Genomic DNA, 20,375 nt, shown 5'->3' with positions numbered 1-20,375 from the left:
AAAGCAGAGATAGGAAGGAATTAGGTGCCTCTACTATAGAAGTTTCAAGCTTGTGATAAATGTTTCCAAGAACTGGACAAAGGATGGGAGCACAGACAGATAGCACCAGAGGCAAGAGAACCAGAAAAATAAACCAAACAACAGCTTTAATAAGAATTTGCACATAACAAGATTAATCTTCATGGTTAAGCTGCAGCAAAGGAACCGCTAGAAGTCCTTTTCTAAGAAGGCCAATGACAGCAATGCCTCAGCCTACGGAAGGTGAGCACATCAACCAGGGCTCATCAGCGGCATGCTGTTTTCTAAGGGTCTCCAAGATCTTTCCTTTCTCCTCCTCTGGATAGTAAGATGTTTAGTGTTTGTTTGGGGCTTGGGAGGATGTTTCCTAGTGCACCAGCCCTCAGCCGTTCTTGCTCTGACTCAGGAAGATACACAGGTACCTAAGGAGTTACTCCACTGAGCCTACAGATTCAGTTCCTTGGCCTCTATTGGGCCTGCTAATGGTGAAACACTTCCCTCCCAGGAGCAGTGCCATCCCTTGATGGGATTTAATTAGCATCCAAAGCAGAGCCCTCAAATAAAGCTCTCACTAATCGCTGCTGCAGTTCAGCTTCCATCCCACACTTGCAGCACTTCAGTTGTGTGTTCCCATCTTGGCAGTGTGAAAGCGGGGGATCGGAAATTTCCTCTCAGGCACAAAGAGCACACAAAAACTGAGGGCAAGACCAAAGGGACAGGGCCAAGAAAGGAAGCAAGATCCAAAGTGTGTTTCTTTCGAGACCCTGAATGCACCTCCCAGAAAACACTGCAGCTCAGGTGGCAGAAGCTGACAGAGAGGGAGGGAGGCTGGCTCAGCACAAGCAGAGGCTCTGTGAGGGCCTCAGCCAATGTAGATCCTGTGGAAGTCGTTGGCCCCGAAGGCCGCGTTGCACTTGGGGCACTTGCGCTGCCGGGTGTCGTAGCGCGTCTTGACGCACTCGAAGCAGAAGACGTGGAAGCACTTGGTGAGCACTGCGTCCTTCTTGCGCATGTTGCAGCACGGGCATGTCAGGCGGGCCTGGAAAACACGCACGCACGCATGCACACAAAGAGCTGTGAGAGGCCCAGCAGCCCAGCTGCTGTGCTCAGAGATGTCTCAAGATGAAGGTCCTTCCATTCCTCAGAAGGACAATGTGGTTTCTTCAGTGCCAGAGTACAGATGAGAGATGTCAGATACTGAAAGCGTGTCTATACACCTTCTGACTAAAGTATAAAGGGAAGCTGATCAACACAGATACTCACCTTATAATCCTTGATTTCCTCCATCAGGATCTCATCACAGTTGGGAACCATGTCAGGCTTCTTTGTGGTCTCCAGCTTCCTGCGCAACCTAGAAATATCTTCCTGCACAAAAACAGGAGATCAAGTGAAAGAGCAGTACATTCTCTGTCACAGCTCTTCAAGGATCAAAGAGAACATGCACCTGGCTAAGTCATGCCACCCATAGTTTCATCCCCTATAATCCAAGAGACAACATGATCATCTGATGCCACAAGTATTGTCAGTTATCAGCGCATAAAATCTGAAAGAGCCAAAACCTGATGAAGCCAAAATCAAAGTGAAACTGGACACCAAGACCAGTTTAGCTGAAACTCTCTGCAAGCTCAGTGTACAAGAAGGACACTAAAGCAGACAGGTCTTGAAGGATTGCGCACAGGATGTATACCTCAGCCCTTTTGAAATTGAACATCTCTTTTTCTCTGGTTACTCTGTTTTCCACAATCTCCTCCTGAAAATCGTGTAACTTCTTCTGAGCCAACTCTAGCTGGGCCTTCAGATCATCTGCAAGCTGTGCTGCATCAATGGCCTGAGAAAGAAAACCAGCATAGAAAGACCAAACACAGAAGAACAGCTCTCATGATTTCTAGCCCCCTGTTATTACCTTATTATTAACAAGTTCTAATCATTTTAGCAGAGCCAAACCTTGGCACACTGCAAAGCATGTCACTTCGAAAGACATTAATGATCATCCAATTCTCTTCCAAACATACTTTCAGCCTTCCAGCTTCCACATTATCTCTACTAAATTGTTTAGAGGCAGTTCTATAGCTGAACTAGAGAGAACTGCAGGATGGCTATTTCTAACAATCTTCTCTCTTCACCAGTTCGCTTCCAACTTTATAACCAAATGCCCTTAACATCACAAGTTGTTGTATTAAGCACAGGTGACGCTGCTGAATTCTCCCCAGCTCCTCTTCATAGTGATATTCCTTTCCTTTCTACCTGTTTTAATGTAATTTCTGCATTTCTACTAAAACGTAACAAAGGCAACATCAGCCTTAAGACTTAGTCTTATTTTACTGCTAACACACCTACTTTTTTGATCTTAGGCATTTATTAAAAGTGTTCACATTCCCCAGCTCTATTTTCCTTTCGCTTATCCCATCTTCCTACAAAAGCTTTGAGTGCAGTTAGCTTCATCTGGCTGCTGTCTCTTTCTTTCACCAGAGGTTTCACAGAAACACGTATGACCTGCTTCTCCTTATCAAAGGAAAACATCAGTCTTTAGTACTTTAATCATAATTCTCTTCAAGACTCCTCAGCCTTCTGGTCTACTCGTCCAAAAGCAGGGAATACCAGGTTCTGTAATACCAGTGGAAGCTCAAAGCCGTCTATGCCTCCCACAAGGCAGCAGCTCCACCTCACAACCCAAGAGGAAACAAAGGGGTCTCTCACCTTGCGTTTGTTCATTTCCAGGGCCTGTGTTCGCAGGCCCAACTCCTTCTCTCCTGTTCCAATACTGCTCTGCAGTAAGTGTTCCTTCTCCTCCAGCTTACGTACAACCTGCAGCTGGGCATCCACCTTGGAAAGGGAAACAGAAGGTACAGAAGGAATGAATGCATGGCCTGTGGGTCTTCAGAGCTGTCACTCGAGCTGCAGGCTAAAACTACCCCTGATGCCCCATCATCAAGGAGGACACCTTCAGCTTGCCTTTTTCTCCCCAAACAGCCGTGCCTGTATCCAGAGAGTCATACTCAGATCTCTCTGGTTAACACTTTAAAACTTAGCAGTCAAATATTTGCAACAAAGATGTCTTAATTTTTGGACAGTGGCTTGAAGACTTGCTGCAAGGCAGTGAACAGTTTCACAGTGCTTCCAAGGATGACAGGATACAGAGCCATAGAACGGCCTGGATTGGAAGGGACCTTAGAGATCATCTACCCCAGCCTCCCTGGGGTAACTTCCACTAGGGCATGTATCTCAAAGCCCCATCCAAGCCTGGCCTTGAACACCTCCAGGGATGGGGCATCCACAACTTCTCTGGGCAACCTCTAGCAGTGCCTCACCACCCTCTAAGTAAAGAATTTCTTCCTAACATCTAATCTAAGCCTGCCCTCTTTCAGTTCAAAACCAATGCCTCTTGTCATGCTCATACAAAAAGTTCCTCTCCCTCCTTTTTCTTCAGGTACTGGAAGGCTGCAATGAAGTCTCCCCTGAGCCTTGTCTTCTCCATGCTGAACAAGCCCAGCTCTCTCAGCCTGTTCTTGTAGCAGAGGTGTTCATTTCTTCTCATCATCTTTATAGGCTCCTCTGGACTCCCTCCAACACGCATCCATGAGTCTTTCCTGTGCTGAGGACCCCAGAGCTGGATGCAGCACTGCAGCTAGAATCTCATGAGGGCAGAGCAGAGGGGCAGAATCCTCGCCCTCAGCCTGCTGCCCACACTGCTTTGGATGCAGCCCAGGACGCAGTTGGCTTTCTGGGCTCCCAGCGTGCACTGCTGGGTCACGTCCAGCCTCTGATCTACCACAGTCTGCAAGTCCTTCTCTGTTCCAGTGTTCTCAGTAACTTCTCCCAGTCTGTATCCATGTATATCCATCCAATATACAAGCAGAAGTAGCATTACAACAGGAAAAGGAACTCCCACTTTTCCTCACCCATCTGCTCTCCACAGCAGTGAACCCGTAGGACATTTTAATGCTCATACAGCAGTCTCAGTTTCTTACAAAGACAGGCTCCTTTGAAGCCTGATGCACTCCTAGGCTGGTGAGAGGAACATTCCATCCTGAACTGATTTTGGTGAGGATAGTTAATTCTCTTCAGAGCAGCTTACATGCTGCTCTGTTTCATATTTTGGAGCTAAACACTGTCAGTAACACAGCACTGTTTCAGCTGTTGCTGAGCAGTATTTACACAGCACCAAGACCTTCTGTGTGTCATGCTGCCCACCAGCAGGTAGGCTGAGGGTGCCCAAGAAGCTGGGATGCCACACAGCTGATCCAGCCGGCCCAAGGGGTGCTCCTGTGCTCAGCAATAACAGCTGGTGGAAGGGAAGAAGTGGGAGGATGTTCAGAGCTGCAGTATTTATTTAATAACAATAAAGCATGATGAAGCCCTGCTTTCCTGGAGATGACTGAACTCCTGCCTGCCACAGGAAGTAATCAATTAGCAAACTTTTGTTTTGCTTGCATGGACATCTTTGCTTTAACTGTTAAACTGCCTTTATTTCATCTCACCAGTTTTCTCTGTCCCTTTTGATTCTTTCCTCTTCCCCTCAGTGGGGGAGCAAGCAAATGGTTATGTGCAGCTGCCTAAAACGCATAACACATAACAACACCTCCACCTTCCCCACCAGCTCTTTTGTCCTGTCTCCTTTTTCCATATTTACCTGTGTTTTCAGTGTCAAAACTTGGTCCGCAAGCTCTTCCTTTTCCTCTTTCAGCAGCTTATGGATCTGGTTGGACTTGATGCGTTCTGACATCAGCTTGAAGTTGGCGTCATCCTTCTCCCGCAGCTGCTGCATCAGGCGGATGTTCTGCTCTTGCATGTCTTCAAAAGCTTGGCCTGTGACATCCATTTCTGATAGCAGGGCCTCTTCCTCCTGCAAAAGAATCACAGGCTGAGGGCAAACTGTGCCCTGGACCGCCTACAGTGACCCTGGACATTTTATTCAGAGACACCAAACCTTGTGAAGATGAAGGAAGATTCTTGGTGTCAGGGAACACTATCATCCCAACAACCAGAAAAACATACTCCCTACAAGTCTGCACCACAGCAGAGATACTCTGAATTTGAAGGCGCAGAGAAGAGATGGTGACCTGTTGCCTGTCTGGCCGGATCAGCTTTGACACAGTTGTTGCCAGAGCTGGGCAGAAACCAACTCCCAATTCCCAGCAGCTAAACAGCGATCAGATACACCAGGCCAGAAATTCCACAGGCGGACAGCTTGACAGCTTCCAACCAACAGGCTGCCAAGCCCCCTAAACTCACTTTGGCCATTTCAGCATTGATAAAGTAGAGCAGTTCCGTTCTACAATAACAATTATTCTAAAAAAGTACATATCAATTATTGGCTTGCCTCTGCCCTGCTGAGATGGTTCTGCTCTCTAATTGGATTAAGCCGTTTTTTAGCAGAAGGTATTTACGAGTTCCATGCACATATATTCACGAGATGAACTGAGGAGATAATAACTCTTAAAAAGAAATTGTAATCTTTTCCCCTCATGGCTGATAAAGCCAATTCTCCTCTGTGTGCTTCACCAAGGCCACATGTTTAACTGTTTAATGTTTAATCGTTACTAAACATTTCCCACCATGGCCTGCCTGTGATACCCCAGAGCCGAGGGTGGAGGGGGTTATTTTGTTGGTCGTTCTTTTGCTTGTTTTCTTCCCCTTTGGTAAACAAGGATCAAACTCATATCTCTGGCCCATACAGATATAAATTCCTTCTCTTTTCCTGGACATAACCTGAAGGCAGCTCCTTCACGGGTGCTCCGGCCAAAGGAGAACTCATCAGAAACTTCTCACCTGCTTAGCCATGGCAAGTTTCTTCTGCAAATATTCAATCTGTTCCTCCACTGCTCGGATCTTGCGGAGGGCATCCTCATCAGCCATCTTTTTACTCTCCTTTTTTTCCTTGTCTTCCAATTCTTTCACCCTCTGCCTCAGTTCTTCAAGCTACAAAAACCAACCAGAAATTACACTAAATACAACAATGTGCCCTGAGCATTGTTAAGAGCCTGTTTTCCCCAAAATTCTCTGAAACACTCAGGACTGCCTTCAAAGCATAGTAAAAAACCCTCATATCATTTTGACAGAGTATTACAGGCAGATGTACTATTTGAGATGGGCTGTAAGCCCAAGATCTTGACTTCCACACCTTTGAAAATTTCACAGCATCTTTTATCAGAGTAGGAACATCAGTCTCTTGCAATTGTACATGCATGGATATGTGGACAGAGAGCATCTCCTCCTTTAAGGGCATCTGGACCTTTCTCCAGATAAGAAGGCGATAACAGGGAAAGGAGGAGGTAAAATAAAACATACAGAGACATAAACTTGGCAGACAAATGGTAAGGGAGGCAGTGATGAAAATGAAACCTGGTTAGTCACCCTAACTGACGAGAGCACATCAGAGCGTGAAACTGTTTATTCCATCAAGGTCATCTGACTGTGGGAGAAAACTCAAAACAAAATATACAGAGACACAAACCTGACAAAACAAACACAGAGACAAGGAGAGGAGGCAAACCTCTCCAGTCACAACAACTGATAAACTTCCAAGAAACTACAGGAAGCACTTCCAGGAAGATCTTGGACTTGCTTAGACTTTCTAATTGATGACAATGTAAAGCAGAAATAGCTCCTGAACTGGAAGGCCTGTGGGAATCGAGAGCTGTTCAAATCCCGAAGCAATGTGCAGGCAGGAGATCAAGGATGAACAAGTTGGGGTTAGTCAGAGAAGGGTATAAAAGAAGCCAGTCCCATGGAAAATATGGGCAGACAGAACACATTTGTCTGGCTCAGCCTTGCACATGACCACCACATTCTGTCCTGACCTTCTTGTCCCTTTTTATTGCACATTTTCTTAACTATTGCCATGTAATCTAACTCTTTACCCCATGTATGTGTGCTGCACAGAGTAAGGGCTGCCTATAGGTGAGACCTGCTTGTGAGGAAGGCAAGAGGGGCTTGAACCACAGGAGTCCCAAACAGAGGGACATGCCGGTACTTAAGGGATCTGCAAATGGGTCTGTGCTTACAAACCTAGAAATTGTTGTGCGTGTGTGCCTGCACTAGCGACTAGTCCCTGTTTATCTCCAGACCATTCCAATCTCTAAGTGACAAAGCTGAGAAGACAAACAATCCTCAGTTCTGAGGAGAGAAACAACACGGTTCTGCTGCAGAGTATCTGAAAAGAAGTTTAAGTAACCCATTAAAAAGAAAAAAGGAAGAGGAATTAGAAATACCTCAGCTTTTGCCTTCTTCTCAGCTGCCATCAGCTGCACCTTGTCTCTCTGCTCTTTAGGGGCAGAGCGGTACATATCTAGCAACAATTTCATCTCCTTCTGGCTCTCCTGGGCCTTCCTGGAGAAAGGGAGACAGACCACAGTGAGAACACAGCAGGCAAAGCCACACGGTTACACAGCCAGCATGAGAAACTGGCAATATTCTCTCCATCTCCCACATGGATATGGAGTTGTTGGTGGCTCATCTTATCCTGGTAACATAAAACAGCAGCTGAGTGACAGGCTGGAACTGAAACCTGTTCAGGCACATGGGTTGAAAGGCAAGGAGTGAGGTGGAAATGAAATATGTATCCTAACAATAAGCTACAAACTATCCACCTCTGCTTTGGGAACCATCCAGCAGGGGAACACTGCTGTGTCCTCTATTGATAACCTGCTGCTGTGAACTTCTATGCTATTGTTATGATAGAACAAATAAACATTACTTGACTCACACCATGAAGAATCTAGTTTGGTAATTCATGCTTTAGGCTATTGCAGGAAAAACACTTCCACACTGATCACATCACAATCAGATATGGAGGGTGTCAAGAAACGCTCTTGGCTCCAAACTTCAATGATGCTGATCCCACAAAAGCAAGAACATGTGAACACTCCAGGCTTGGGCACTGCTCCCACAGGAAAGGGAAAGACAACAACTCTTACTTGAGCTCAGCCTTCAGCTGCTTGATCACTTCAGCCTCCTTCTTTCTTCCATCTTCATGCTTCCCTTTCTCCTTCTCTTTGGACTCTCTCTCCTTCTCTGATTCCTTCTGCTTCTGCTTTTCCCGCTCTCGTTCCTTTTCCTTCTCTTTTTCTCGTTCTCTCTCTTTCTCCTTTTCCTTCTCTCGCTCCCTCTCCCTTTCTCGTCTCTCCCGCTCCCGTTCCTCTTCATCTCGCCTGGCCTTCGTTTCATGAACATCTTCAAAAGCAGCCTTGGGAACAGACACTTGGGCAGAAGGATCATCAGGCTCCTGCTTGATCTCTGTAGGTTCCTCCTTTGTGTCTTCAGCACTGGACTGGGACTGGAGGAGAGCACTGCCACTGCGAGAGCGGATCTGGCATGGAACAGCAAGAGAGATGATCAAGAAAACAGACATTTAAGTTCCTAGCCAGGAATCTTCCTCACCCCCTTCTCCCTTGTCTTCCAAGAGCCATGCTTCCACGCCCCCTTTTCATGAAGCACTACCACACCTAAAAAGGAAGAGCACTCACTTGGTCAAAGGAAGCAGCAGAGTGCAAAACTCCACAGAAAATTTCACTGCATCCTGCACAGCGTATCAGAAAGATTGATATTGCTGGCAAGGGTGACAGCTTTCCCCCTTCTCCTAAGCACTTTCCCCTCTTTTCTGGCATTTCCTGCTATGTTACCTTGCTCAGGTCAGCCTGGGCCTCTCTCAGTTTGCGCTTGTATCTCAACACCTCCCCCTTCAACTGGTGGTTGTGATTCTGGAGGCTGCTGATGAGGTGGCGCATCTCCCGATTAATTGGGCCTGCAAAACCAGAAACACCTCTGTAACAAAACACACATCTGTCAGCCTTCTTGAGGCCTTTCACAGAGATGCAGAACAAGCTACCTGACAATGACAAAGAACAAAATAAAACTATTACCATTCTGCCACACAACAGAGCAACATAGAACACTTGCAAACAAGAAGTCACGCCAGTTTTATATGCCTTACAGATAAGGGGTATTTATACGTCCTTGCAAATTTACAGTCCTAAGTTCCCACCTAACATTACTTTTATACCCATGATCCTAAAGGAAACATGTCATATTACAAAAGAAATCTGATTTAAATGCTACTTCAGAAGTAATTTATTTCCTCTGATGAAATTTAAGAATTACTACTTTGCTACCTAGACTGCCCTTAGAGACTTGGAAATTAATCCTCCCCCCACAAGTAATTTTTAATAATGCAAATATCCTGTCATAAACCAAATTGTTAGCAAAATGCATTTATTACACAGCATCAAGAAGGAAGTCAGATAACATGGAACTGGCCTCCCAACAAAAGAGGTGAAAAGCTTTGTTTTTTGAGATGAAGAGACCTGCCAGAACAAGTACTTAACAAAGTAACTAACAAAGAATCAAGCCAGGTGTTCTAGTGCACTGTAGCCCCTAACGGGCATTGGTGGGTAGGTGGTGTTTCTTTTCAGGTACAGCAGAACAACATCATACCTGCTTGCTCATTGGCAGCAAGTGTCTGTTCAAACTCTATCCGCAACATCTCATATTCTTTGCGGACTTGTGCCAGGGTGTCCTCTAGCTGAATCACCTCCGTGCGTAGCTTCTTGTGAAGGCTGACCTCATCTCTCTGAGGAACAAAAGGAAAACAGATCTCGGTGCCCTGAACCTGGAGTATCTCTCACCTCATCAACATAATACAAGCTACCACAGCAGCCTGAATTATTGCCAGAAATGTAAATTTCCTGAGCATTCGCGGAGGCACGCAGCAGTGATGGCTGGTGGCACAACAGAGTTCCCAGGCTGACGGAGCAGAGATGTTACCTCAATCAGCTCCACCTGGCGCTGGTGTGTGGCACGGGTGCCATGGAGCAGCGTGCGGGCCTCGTCAAGGTGTGCCTTCAGCTGGAGACTCTCGTTATACAAAACAGAAAACTGGGACTGCATGCAGCGATATTCTGGGGTCTCCTTCACAGCCTCTTCCACTGCTCGTTGCAGCTCAACCTAGTTGGGACACAAGAAAATGCCACAAAAAGGAGTATTATCCCCTTGCCTTTGATTTCTCTCTCTCAAGACAGGGGAACAGTCAATCAAGCTGCCACAGGCAAAAAACAAAAGTAGAACTTCAATAGCATTGCTATGAAGTAGGTCCAAGTGATGTGCTTCAGGACCAATTTTAAAAAGGCTCTGTCATCTCTGCATGCACTAGGCTGCTTCTCTTGCACAAGCACATCATGGAAGTTTTTGACTCTTGGGTCCTGAAATAGTTTCTCTCAAAGATGTGAACTTGGAAAATGTAAGAAATTGGAAGCACCCAGATCAATAAAGATGGACACACAGAAAAGTATGAGAGAACAGAGAAAGTGCACATGCAAGTAGGCATTATGTTAGCCCTCTACCAGTAAGACATGACTGACAGAAAGAGAAATGAAAAAAAAAAAGCAAACCCAAGGGACAGAACTGAATTCCTAGGAAAAAAAACATTAGCAAACAATTGTGACTAGCAGCAGTGAAACACACATATATACATGCATTCAGCTTAAAAGTAATTAGGAAAAAAAAAAAGTTGTAAGCTAAAGACCATTTCTCTCTAAATAAACTCATGTGGATAAACATAATTCAGAGGTGTTTCAACAGTTCCCAGCATCAGATCTCAAAAATGTAGGTTCTCGAGACAGACATTTCTTGTAACTGGCACTGACCACTAAGATGACATTTGAATTATTCTCCCCACCATGTACTTATCTACCACAGAGTCACAGCTTCTTGTGTTATCACCTTTAAAATATCACAAACTCATAGGCCGTTTCCTATCTATCCATCCCCCACACTGGGAAAAACATAAATTCATTAACTCTTTCAAGAGCCTCTCTCCCCATACAAGTTCCCTGATTGTTTCTGTTCTCTGGTTCCACTTGCACAGGCAGTGGGGAAGAAGGAAGAGGGATCACTGCTTGTAAAGAGGTGAAAACAGGTTTAACCAGACATGGTTAAAATGGACTCAAAGATCAGAACGGGACACGGGCAGGAAACCATTACAATTTCCAACGGTGCCCACACGGTGTCACCAACGCGCCGAACTGCAAGTGGAGCCACAGACTCGATGAACCGTACCTGGAGCCAAGTGGAACACAGCTAAAGAGCAGGCTCAGAACAGACACTGCTAATGAGGTTTTCTGGAGACAGCACTGCAAAGCTGAGGGCAGCCCATTCCACAGAACACCTTCATCCTCACATAGCTACAGATGTCTCACCTTGAGCTTTTCATTGTGTGTTCTTACTTCCTCAAGATCCTGACGTAGTTCCTCCAACTCATTAAGGCGATTCCCAGCAAGCTCTTTATTCTCTTCCAGCTCTGCATTCATCTCCTCAAACTGTTGGGATAAACTGCTTGTAAATCCTACTGTTCATGTGTCTCCTGAGAGTGCTAATGAACTATCTGCTGATGCAGTAACAGCAATTACAGACTAAGCAGTCAGGTAATGTGACCAAGTGAGACAGACTAATTCCACCAGGTGTTCCTTAAGTTGGAAACTTGTACACAGACAAAACGGCTTGCCCAGAGTCACCCACCTGTGTGGCATAGGATGAAAATTATCTAAAATAAGTATCCAATTTCTGTTCAATTTGTGGCCCTTGCTCTCCTTGACTTTATTCTTCCCCTTGCCCACACCCAAGCTGACCTTACCTTGCGGGCATTAATGGTAATTGTTCCCCCATAGAGGCTGCTCCCAGCTCCGTACACCTTGTAGCCTTTGGAATTTACCTGCAAAAAAAAGCAAGAGATTTCCTCCAGATTCACTGAAAGAGTGACAAGCGTATGGAGCAAATACCGACAAGAGTGATGGGAGTAGATCCAAGGCCAAAGAAGGTACACTGCAGGTTCTCAGTTCTCCCAGCAAAGTCCCAGAGAGGATGTCATACACCCATCCAACACCACCCACCACTCCCAGGTTTCCTGGCCAGCAGGGCAGCGCTTACTCGTTCCAGGACATCAGCCAGGTGGCGGTTCAGCCTCTGCTCCCTCTTGCGGATCTTGTCAATGTCCCACTGAAGGTCATCAATCATGGTCTCCAGGACAGATACCCGTGATTCTGCTGTCTCCACCCTCTCTTGTAGCTTGGAGAACTGCAATCAAAGGAGGGCTTCAGCCAACATATGGCATAGAATCACCTTTTCCTGAGGCTGCTCAGGAGTCATTTTCTCTTATTCATCATGTGCTTTTCATCTTTTGTTGTGGTGACAGGCTATTCCATGAACTGTCCTGACTTTTACACTGGTCAAATCCCAAGACGGCCACAAAAGTAAGACAAAACTGAAAACGCAGAAAGAGCAGGAAGCTGATACTATCTGGCAAAATACAGAAGGAGCCACGCCAGCGTGTTGAAAGGATTTTTTGATTTTCATCTTTTCAATCCCTATGTCTATCTACTCTACAGAGCACCTAGGTGCTCAGAGGTCTAATGCTGAGCAAGACCAGCATTAACACAATTTTTAAATTAACTGAAATCTCTCAGACAAATGCTGCTAATAATGTGAACCCCTTAATAAGTGGGATCATCTTGTAACTGGTATCATTCTACTGTCAAACAACACAGAGAAACCAAGGAATTCAGACTGACAGGGATGTTGCCTCAAGTGTTCCAGGTGTCTACACAGCCACCTCACAGCATCACCTGCTGCTTCCCTATTCTGCAGGTTCCTCTGCTCTCCTCTTTTCTTTAAAAGAGGAGAGCAGAGTTCTCTTAAAAGAGAAATCCATTTAAATCACTGACTTGCTTATATCCCTTCCTTCAGTCATGTAACAAGCAAATCAACCTAATTTTTACAGAACATCTATGTACAGCTCTCCACAACAACAACCCTTTTCGTACCTTTCAAACCATGCTCCTCCTGTGCCTCTCCAATGAAATAAGCTGCTTTCCAATCTATGGTAACCACAAATTATGCTAAGCAGGACCCCAAAGCAGATTTCTTTCTCTCTCCTTTTTATACCTCCTGAGACATGACTCTGTGCTTCTCCTGAAGAACATCAGCCAGTTCTTGCAGCTGTCCATTCTCATGTGACAGGTAGGAATTCAGCTCCGCTACTGCTTCTTCCATCAGTGAAATATCTGCAAGGTGCACAAAGAAATGGAAATTCACGGAAATCAACAAACACTAATTTGAATTCCTGAACAGCAAAGAGAGAAACAAGAAAACAGAAAAGGAAATTTCTGGGTCTAACTTCAGTTTACCTCTCCCACAGGTGTTTCCCTACACCAATGCCAGACTTGGTCAGAGCACACAGAAGGCACACCAAGTATGAGTTGATCTTCCACTCAAGTTTTCACTGAAAAGATTGAAGTTATAACCTTAAGCTAATGAATTTTTTTCAACAGTCATCGGAGTGTAAAGTGAATCTGCTAGATTAATTTTAGAAGCTGGTCACTCAACTTTCTCTGCAGAACTCTGCTATGTTCAGAGCTGACAGCTACACAAAGCACAACACACCATTAGATGGGCACCATTTTGCTCAGAACTCAGTGGAAACTGAGCAGTTGGTTATTCCTACACCTTCTACTAAACTGCAAAGGAGGACTCCACCATCAGTTTGCAATGCTGATTTCACTTTTTTACTTGTAAGCATGAAGCCTTTTATGTGGTGGCTGAGGACAGCTGGCTGATAAGGCTCATCTGTGCTCTCTGACTTCTCAGGCACAGTACTGGCAGAAACAAGCTGCTTCTAAGCCCAACTTGCTGGGTAGAGCCCTCAGCATTCCAATACACAGGTAGCTACATTGCACTTCAGGCACCTGGTCCTTTAGTAGAGGTTCTGATAACAAGACTTTGGAAAGCCAAACAAATTCATTCTGGAAAATAAATGCACACGAGAAGGACTAGACCTTATTGTCTACAATGCAGGATCAGGCCTACGGTGGGGGCAGATAAGCGTTCTTGAATACCTGCCACCTTGGTCATACCTCCACTATTCAGCTTGTGAGACAGCACATCCACCTTCTCCTGCAGCTTGTCGTACATTGTCACAATCTGGGCAACAGCACGGCGAGAGGACTCCACACGCTCCTGCAGCTGAGATTCTATCTCCTCACTGGTACTGCTGGCTAGAGTGGCCAGGAAGGAGAATGCCGGCTCCAGTCCTTCTGCTGTGAACACAAAGAGGTGAAAAAAAGTAAACGTGTTCTAGAAGGTAGCATATCACTCATCTTTACAATCACAAAAACAAGTGTCTGTCAGCCTTGAGAAATGGACATCAGCATTGTCCACAGCTGAAATCCAGCTTTCCCACTGTCTCCAGATAGGTGCCTTACCTCGTTCCCTCTCATCTTTGCGCTCCTGATTACTGTCAGAGTCTGGTTCAGGTTCTGGCACCACGAGTGCTTTTCTTTCAGACAAAAGGTCTCCAAGACCTTGGTCCAGGTCAAAGCGTTTCAGGATGATGCGGATATTTTCATCAAACTGAATGATAGGACAAGCAAGGCAAGACCAGATAAAGAATGGATGTGAACAAAAGGAGTGCAATGGTACAGGAGAGACAAGAAAACAGTGTATATGAATTAACAAAAGCTGTTACCAACCTGATTCCAGTATCGATTGATGATCAGCAGGGAGGCATCGTCGGTAGCCTGCCGACACTCCAGCTTCTCAATGTGCTCCCGCAGCTCATCTTCGATGGCCTGGCGCTGGTCGAGCATCTCCGCAAGCTTCCGGTTCTTGGTCTGCAAGGTCCGGATATCCAGCTCCTCCTGGGCACAGGCACATGGGACACAGACCAGGTCACAGAAGGGCTCATACTGACCCCGGAGACATTTTTGCCTCCAGATGAAAAAAACAAAAAGGTGGAGTGGGGGGTATGCAAGGACGACATACCGTTGAAGAAACACCACCAAGTTTTATGGTCTCCACAGTGGTGCCTGAATCTTCAACCCCTGCCTTCTTCTCCGGAGGTGCAGAAGTGCCAGGCTCTCCAGCAGTCCGTTTATTGCCAACTCCGGACATGGTCGCTGAAGTATACAGATTCCCACCTTCTCCAAGTTCCTCCTGAACATTAAAAAACACTATTAAAAAAACACCAAATACACATCTACGCAGTCAATTTGATTTGGGGTTTTTAACACACTGACCCATCATGGTAACAAGATGCCCAAAACAGAGCAGGTCACGGAACTCAAAAGATTTTGAAAAATATTTGTTGGGAGGAACAGATTAAAAGTGGAAGACTGGTAAGAAGGACTGTAAATCACTCAAGTGACCTTGCAGCTGGGAATAACCCTTGATAAGCCAGTGATCCTCTGGCATGGACTGAGTTTAAGGGTGCCCACATCTCTAATACTGCACCTCTGCCCAAGTGCTGCTTTGGGGATCCCACAAGTAGCAAGGTAACGCAAATAAATCTACCCCTTGTGTTCAAACTGGGAATTTATGCCAGCCTGTGCTGACTCACACATTAAGCTGTAAAAGACACCAGCAGGATCTGCACTGCAAGCAGAAAGTTGATGAAGAAGATCTCTACTGTTCTGTAAAGTTAAAATGGAAGCACTGTACCTTATCACACTCTGCAAAAAAATTGTCGTGCAGGTTCAGTCGCTGCTTTTCTGCACTAACAAAAATGAACTGGGTTAGACTTTAGCAAACAACTGAGATGGCGTGTATGTGGCACCAGTTCAGTGCACAACAATCAAACTGCGCCTACTGAATCTACACACAAAGCCAGTCAAAGCTGAGGGCAGCAACACTCTGGAAGTAAATGAGCCCTGTAGTGAGAAAGTTCACAAATCCTAAGGAACTGAAAAGCAACTGCGAGCCAAGGCTTGTAAAGATTCATTCCAAGAGTTTTCCTCTCTACCAGGAGAGATGCAGATATGTTTAAAGAGAACCCATTCCTAACTCAATGCAGTCCAAAAAGCTCTGGACTAATAGAGAATCACAGAACAGCTGAGGCTGCAAGGGAGGACTGGAGGTCACCTGCCCTGTGCTCCTGCATAAAGCAGGCTCAGCCAAAGCCAAGGGCCCTGTCCAGGCAGCCTGAGCATCACCAGGCACAGAAACTCAGCCATGGCTCTGGGCAGCCTCTCCAGTACTTGATCACCCTCAACACTAAAATAGGTTTTTCTCATGTCTGAGAAGTATTTCCTGTAGTTCCCTAAAATATTATTGAGAAAAATTACAAGTGTATCCTCAAAGGGTTTCCAACACAAATTCTGGAGATGAAAAATGGAACCAATTAGATCTTCACTAGACATGAGCTGCGTTCTTCTGCCAAAGTCACTCATGCTGTGCCAACCTCTGGACTGAACGAAACCAGAAGTGAATGAAGTGCAGACCATACCAGTAAAACCTGATTTGTTCCATTTCAGCCTATAATGGGGTTTACAGTCAAACTAGGGGTTATGAACTGAACCTTCCAGTTCTTATCTGCTTTAACTGAGCAGTTCTACTGAAAGCCACAAGGCCATTGCATTTTGAAGATGAAGCTGGTACACTGCTTTGCCAAACCTCAGCATTTCACAAGCATCTTAACTTAGCATTGCCCTTCATCATATGCAAAATAGTATAACCATTATTTCTAAGTGAGTTACTGAAGCAGCACATATGGGCATCCTGTGAGGTATCTCTTAACAGAAACATTAAATTACATCTCAAAAAACAAAGACAACTGCCACGGAACCACTTTCCTTCACTTAGCAGCAGCACTGACTTTAGATGGAATTCTGAGAGCATCAGAAAGGAACAGCTGTCACTAAAAAGATCTCATCTGTCCCGTCAGTCCAGCAACCTACCACTGTCCACTGCCTTTCACACTTTCTGTCCACAGACAAAGTACCCCTTCCACTGCCTCCTGGCACCACTTCCCTCAGCTCTAGCTTCCCTCTCACCACCTCCTCACACACTGTACACCAGACCCCAACCCATTAATCTTTTACTGCCACAGGCCCACTCTTTCACAGAATCCCATAACCATTTAGAATGGGAAAAACCTCTGAGATCAAGTCCAACCTACGAACCAACACCAGCTTGTCAGCCACACCCATGGCACTGAGTGCCATGTCCAGCCAGGGACAGGGACTCCACCACCTACCTGGGCAGCCCGTTCCAGTGCCTGACAATCCTTTTTGCTGCTCACACACAGAAGAGGTAAAGAGCTCTAAGCGTGAATGTACATTTCTTTGAATGTCAGATTTATTTCCTGTTTGACACAGAACAGCTAATTTGCTCTGCTAATGAACAAAGTAGTTTTACTTACTCCCTCTGTATTCGCTTTAAATAAAGATGGATTTCTGACACAAGCTCTATAGATTGAAACCCAAATTAGATTTTCTCTTCTCACTTACTACCATTTTGCAAGTAAATCCAAAACCTTTATTACACCTGCCACCACCAGATGTTCCTGAGACAGCACAGAAACTACACTACATACGTATAAACCTGTATTTATGTACAGACACAGAACAACAGAAATAAAAGCACAGATTTAAAAGCTGCTATTCAAGTTTATACTCCCCAGCAAGAACGTCAGTCAAACAATGTTCCAACCACAAGCCTAATAGGGATTTTTCCATGGCTACCGGTCAGGTTCAGCAGGAATATCTTAAGCATAGAAGGAGAAACAGGAAAAATGCCAACCTCTCGCTCTGCCTGGCCCTTGTGTGGCGTGGCTGAGGTGCTGTGTCCGGTTCTGGACTCCTCAGCACAAAGACAAGGAGCTGCTGGAGAGGGTCCAGTGGCAGCCACAAAAATGATGAGGGCTCTGGAGCATCTCTCTTATAAGGAAAAAATGTGACATTTGGGCCTGGTTAGTCTGGAGAAGACTGGGAGGGGATCTCATTAATACACACTTAATACACACAAATATCTCCACGGTGAGTGCCAGGAGGGTGGTCCAGACTCTTTTCAGTGCTACCCAGCAACAGGATGAGGAACGGTGGCCATAAACTACAACACACAAGAAGTTCCACCTCAACATGAGAGAGACCTTCTTTCCATTGAGGATGGCAGAGCACTAGAACAGCCGCCTGCGGACGTCGTGGACTCCCCACCCCCCCGGAAACACCCCAAATCCACCTGGATGTGTTCCTCTATCACCTGTTCCAGGTGATTCTGTCTTGGCAGGGGGTTTGCACTGAGTGATCTCAACCCGAAAGATTCTGTGATTCAGCTTCCCACACACACCGGCCGCTCCCACACCTCTTCCGTTCTCCCACAACCCGTGGGGGTCCTGCCCCCGGCCCCGGCATCTTCCCACAGCGCCAGGCGGAAAGGCCGCGCGCCTGTCCCTCCCTCCCCTCCGTGGGTGTGCGATGCCTCCAGCATCCAGCGACCCCGCTTCCTTCGCACAGCCACCTCCCGGCTCTCCCTGGCCCCGGCCCGCCCCACAGACCCGCCGCAGGCACCTCGTCTTTCGCGCCGCCGCCGCCTCGCTCCGACCCACCGACAATGGCCGCCGACGGCCGCCCCTTCCGACCGCCATTTCGCCCTCACCCGTCATGGAGGAGCCGGTTTGCCCTCGCCCGACATGGCGGCGCTGCCGCGGCCCCAGACGCCGGCGCCCGCACCCGCATCAAAGATGGCGGCGCGAATCGACACGCCCACACGCGGCCCCGGCGGAGCGGCCGCCTCCCTGCCCGCCCCTCGAGCCGGGTGCCGGCCGGACGGCGCGGAAAGGGCGTTGGGGTGCAGAATGTAGGCGAAAGGTTCTGTGCCAGGCATGTTGTGGCAGCAGAGTAGGGGCAGTGATTGTCCCCCTGCATTCCGCACTGAAGACGCCACACCCTTGTTCCCCTCCAGCAGCGAGAATGTCCTGTTTTCCTCAATGCTGTTTGTAGATTACCTTTGTTAATTGTTCTGCAGAGACAACAGAGCAGATGAGGGAAAACATACAAGAATAAAAACTGAGTAGTAAGGAGAGAAAGAGGGGTATTAATAATACTTGTATTAATACTTGAGATACTTTTGTGAAGGAAGTGAGAGAGCCAAGCAATCCAATGGCAGTGCAGAGGGAGCTGCAGAGAAAGTCTTGCAGCAATCTGCGCGATTAGAGTCTACCAGGAGTGTGACAAGTAGGGCTGCTTTTTCCTGAACCTTGCAAGTTCAACCAGTCCTTCACTTGCAATTGCTGCAAGAGAGAGTTGAGCACATTACAAAGTTAGTGTTGGTTAAGAATTTGAGTGACTGAAGCAGAGTGTTTCTTAGAAAGGATGTGCACATGTTTTTAGCATAAGCAGAGGGGAGCCTGATATGAAGAAAACCACCAAAGACCTAGAGATAAACTGAATAAAAAACGTTGTGTAAGGAACAGCCTAGAGAGGAGACAATTTTGAGCTTGCAGTGTTGGTGTGCTCGGGATGTGGCCACAAAAGGACACTTGGATGGACTGATTCTCTTTCCATAAAAAAAGAAATGCACAGCCTTGTGACCAGGGTTGTGCTGAGCATCATCCATTACCTATTCCAAACCTCTATTCCAAATCAAAAGGACCTACAGAACCTCAAATATTGTCTTTCCCTCAAGCTGTAAGAGCTGTAGCATCCATCAGTTTGCTATGAAAGCCCAACACACCGGTGTGAAATGCATCCTTTTTGGTAAGGTGGGAGGTGGAGACACAGCATTGTGAACTATTCACAGGTTACTCAGATGTGTGTGCAGATAAATCTGGAGCTTTGGCACACTCAGGACAATACGTGCAGTGATCTTTGATCCAGCAGAAAGAACTGTGCTCTTTCCAAGAGGAAAGGCCCTATGGGAAATGGTGTGAGAGCTGATCTCTGTCACACCTGTTAGTGAACCTGAGATTGTAGTGAGAGGAAGGCTCTGCCCCGGAAGGCAGAGGGAAATCCTTTCTTTTGTGAGAAGATTTGTGTGCCTGGAGTCTGCTGAGGAAATAGCAGAGTACAGATTCATCCCAAAGGTGGGAACAGAAGAGCTTTGGCCAATCAGTTCCAGGTGCTGTCAGTGGCAGATGAAGAAAGGATTGCAGGTTGCACTTCAACTCAAGGAAGAGATTGGACAAATGGACCCAAGGAAAACGGAGCGTCCAGCCTAAGATAATAAGGTGGAAAAGTGACATCTTCAGGCAGCCAGTGACTAGGCAAAGCAAAATAGTACCCAAAACACTCACAGCAGACTAACTGCCCTAAAAGAGATAAGCAGATTCCAAATTCAATGGAGCAAAGCCCCGTCCATTAACATTTCTGTGATAAAGGTGTGCTTTTGTGTCAGCATGCAAATCAGCCTTTCATTTCCTAGGTTGTTAACTGGAACCACAGCAGACGCAGTGCCAGGTACCACAGGAGAGCAGATATGAAACACAGCCCTCAGTGTGTCCTGTGGCAGCTGGCACATCTGTTCAGTGCCTACTAGATCAGATCACAGAGGTAAAGGAAGGAAAAGTCTCAGGAAAAAAAAATTTAAATTAAAAAATT

The 20,375-nt window shown here is 46.3% G+C and overlaps 1 protein-coding gene across 5 annotated transcripts; it reads right to left on the bottom strand.

Annotated features, from left to right (window-relative positions):
* Nucleotides 1–129: 129 nt before the first annotated feature.
* LOC134546436 (E3 ubiquitin-protein ligase BRE1A) lies at nucleotides 130–18,519 on the bottom strand. 5 transcript variants are annotated; one of them, XM_063389241.1, is made up of 21 exons: nucleotides 18,348–18,503; nucleotides 17,581–17,717; nucleotides 14,827–14,997; nucleotides 14,535–14,702; nucleotides 14,268–14,415; nucleotides 13,920–14,102; nucleotides 12,952–13,070; nucleotides 11,938–12,084; nucleotides 11,645–11,722; nucleotides 11,211–11,330; nucleotides 9,781–9,960; nucleotides 9,451–9,586; nucleotides 8,640–8,761; nucleotides 7,935–8,326; nucleotides 7,230–7,347; nucleotides 5,788–5,937; nucleotides 4,649–4,861; nucleotides 2,716–2,841; nucleotides 1,706–1,846; nucleotides 1,282–1,383; nucleotides 130–1,057 (listed from the first exon to the last, which is right to left on the bottom strand). In XM_063389241.1, the coding sequence occupies exons 3-21, from the start codon at nucleotides 14,953–14,955 to the stop codon at nucleotides 881–883; spliced, it is 2,949 nt and encodes a 982-aa protein (XP_063245311.1). In that variant the 5' UTR covers nucleotides 14,956–14,997; nucleotides 17,581–17,717; nucleotides 18,348–18,503; the 3' UTR covers nucleotides 130–880. The 5 variants fall into 5 exon arrangements, with proteins under 5 accessions (XP_063245311.1, XP_063245313.1, XP_063245314.1 ...); XM_063389243.1 differs by having other exon boundaries at nucleotides 18,386–18,404; XM_063389244.1 differs by lacking the exon at nucleotides 17,581–17,717 and having other exon boundaries at nucleotides 18,436–18,519.
* Nucleotides 18,520–20,375: the final 1,856 nt, after the last annotated feature.

The sequence above is a fragment of the Prinia subflava genome, unplaced genomic scaffold (genome assembly GCF_021018805.1).
Source record: "Prinia subflava isolate CZ2003 ecotype Zambia unplaced genomic scaffold, Cam_Psub_1.2 scaffold_78_NEW, whole genome shotgun sequence".
Classification (NCBI taxonomy): Eukaryota; Metazoa; Chordata; class Aves; order Passeriformes; family Cisticolidae; genus Prinia; species Prinia subflava.
Note: the sequence above shows the minus strand (reverse complement) of the source record. Positions and strands in the feature narration are given on the sequence as shown.

Bases quoted from the DNA above. Each gene is read 5' to 3' on its own strand.
- LOC134546436 (XM_063389240.1), bottom strand. From the start codon at position 18,442: ATGACGGGTGAGGGCGAAATGGCGGTCGGAAGGGGCGGCCGTCGGCGG. The intron at 14,416-14,534 runs GTTGGTAACAGC...CCTATCATTCAG, and splicing joins TCAATCGATACTGGAATCAG to TTTGATGAAAATATCCGCAT. The intron at 9,587-9,780 runs GTAACATCTCTG...TTTGTTCCTCAG, and splicing joins GCCAGGTGGAGCTGATTGAG to AGAGATGAGGTCAGCCTTCA.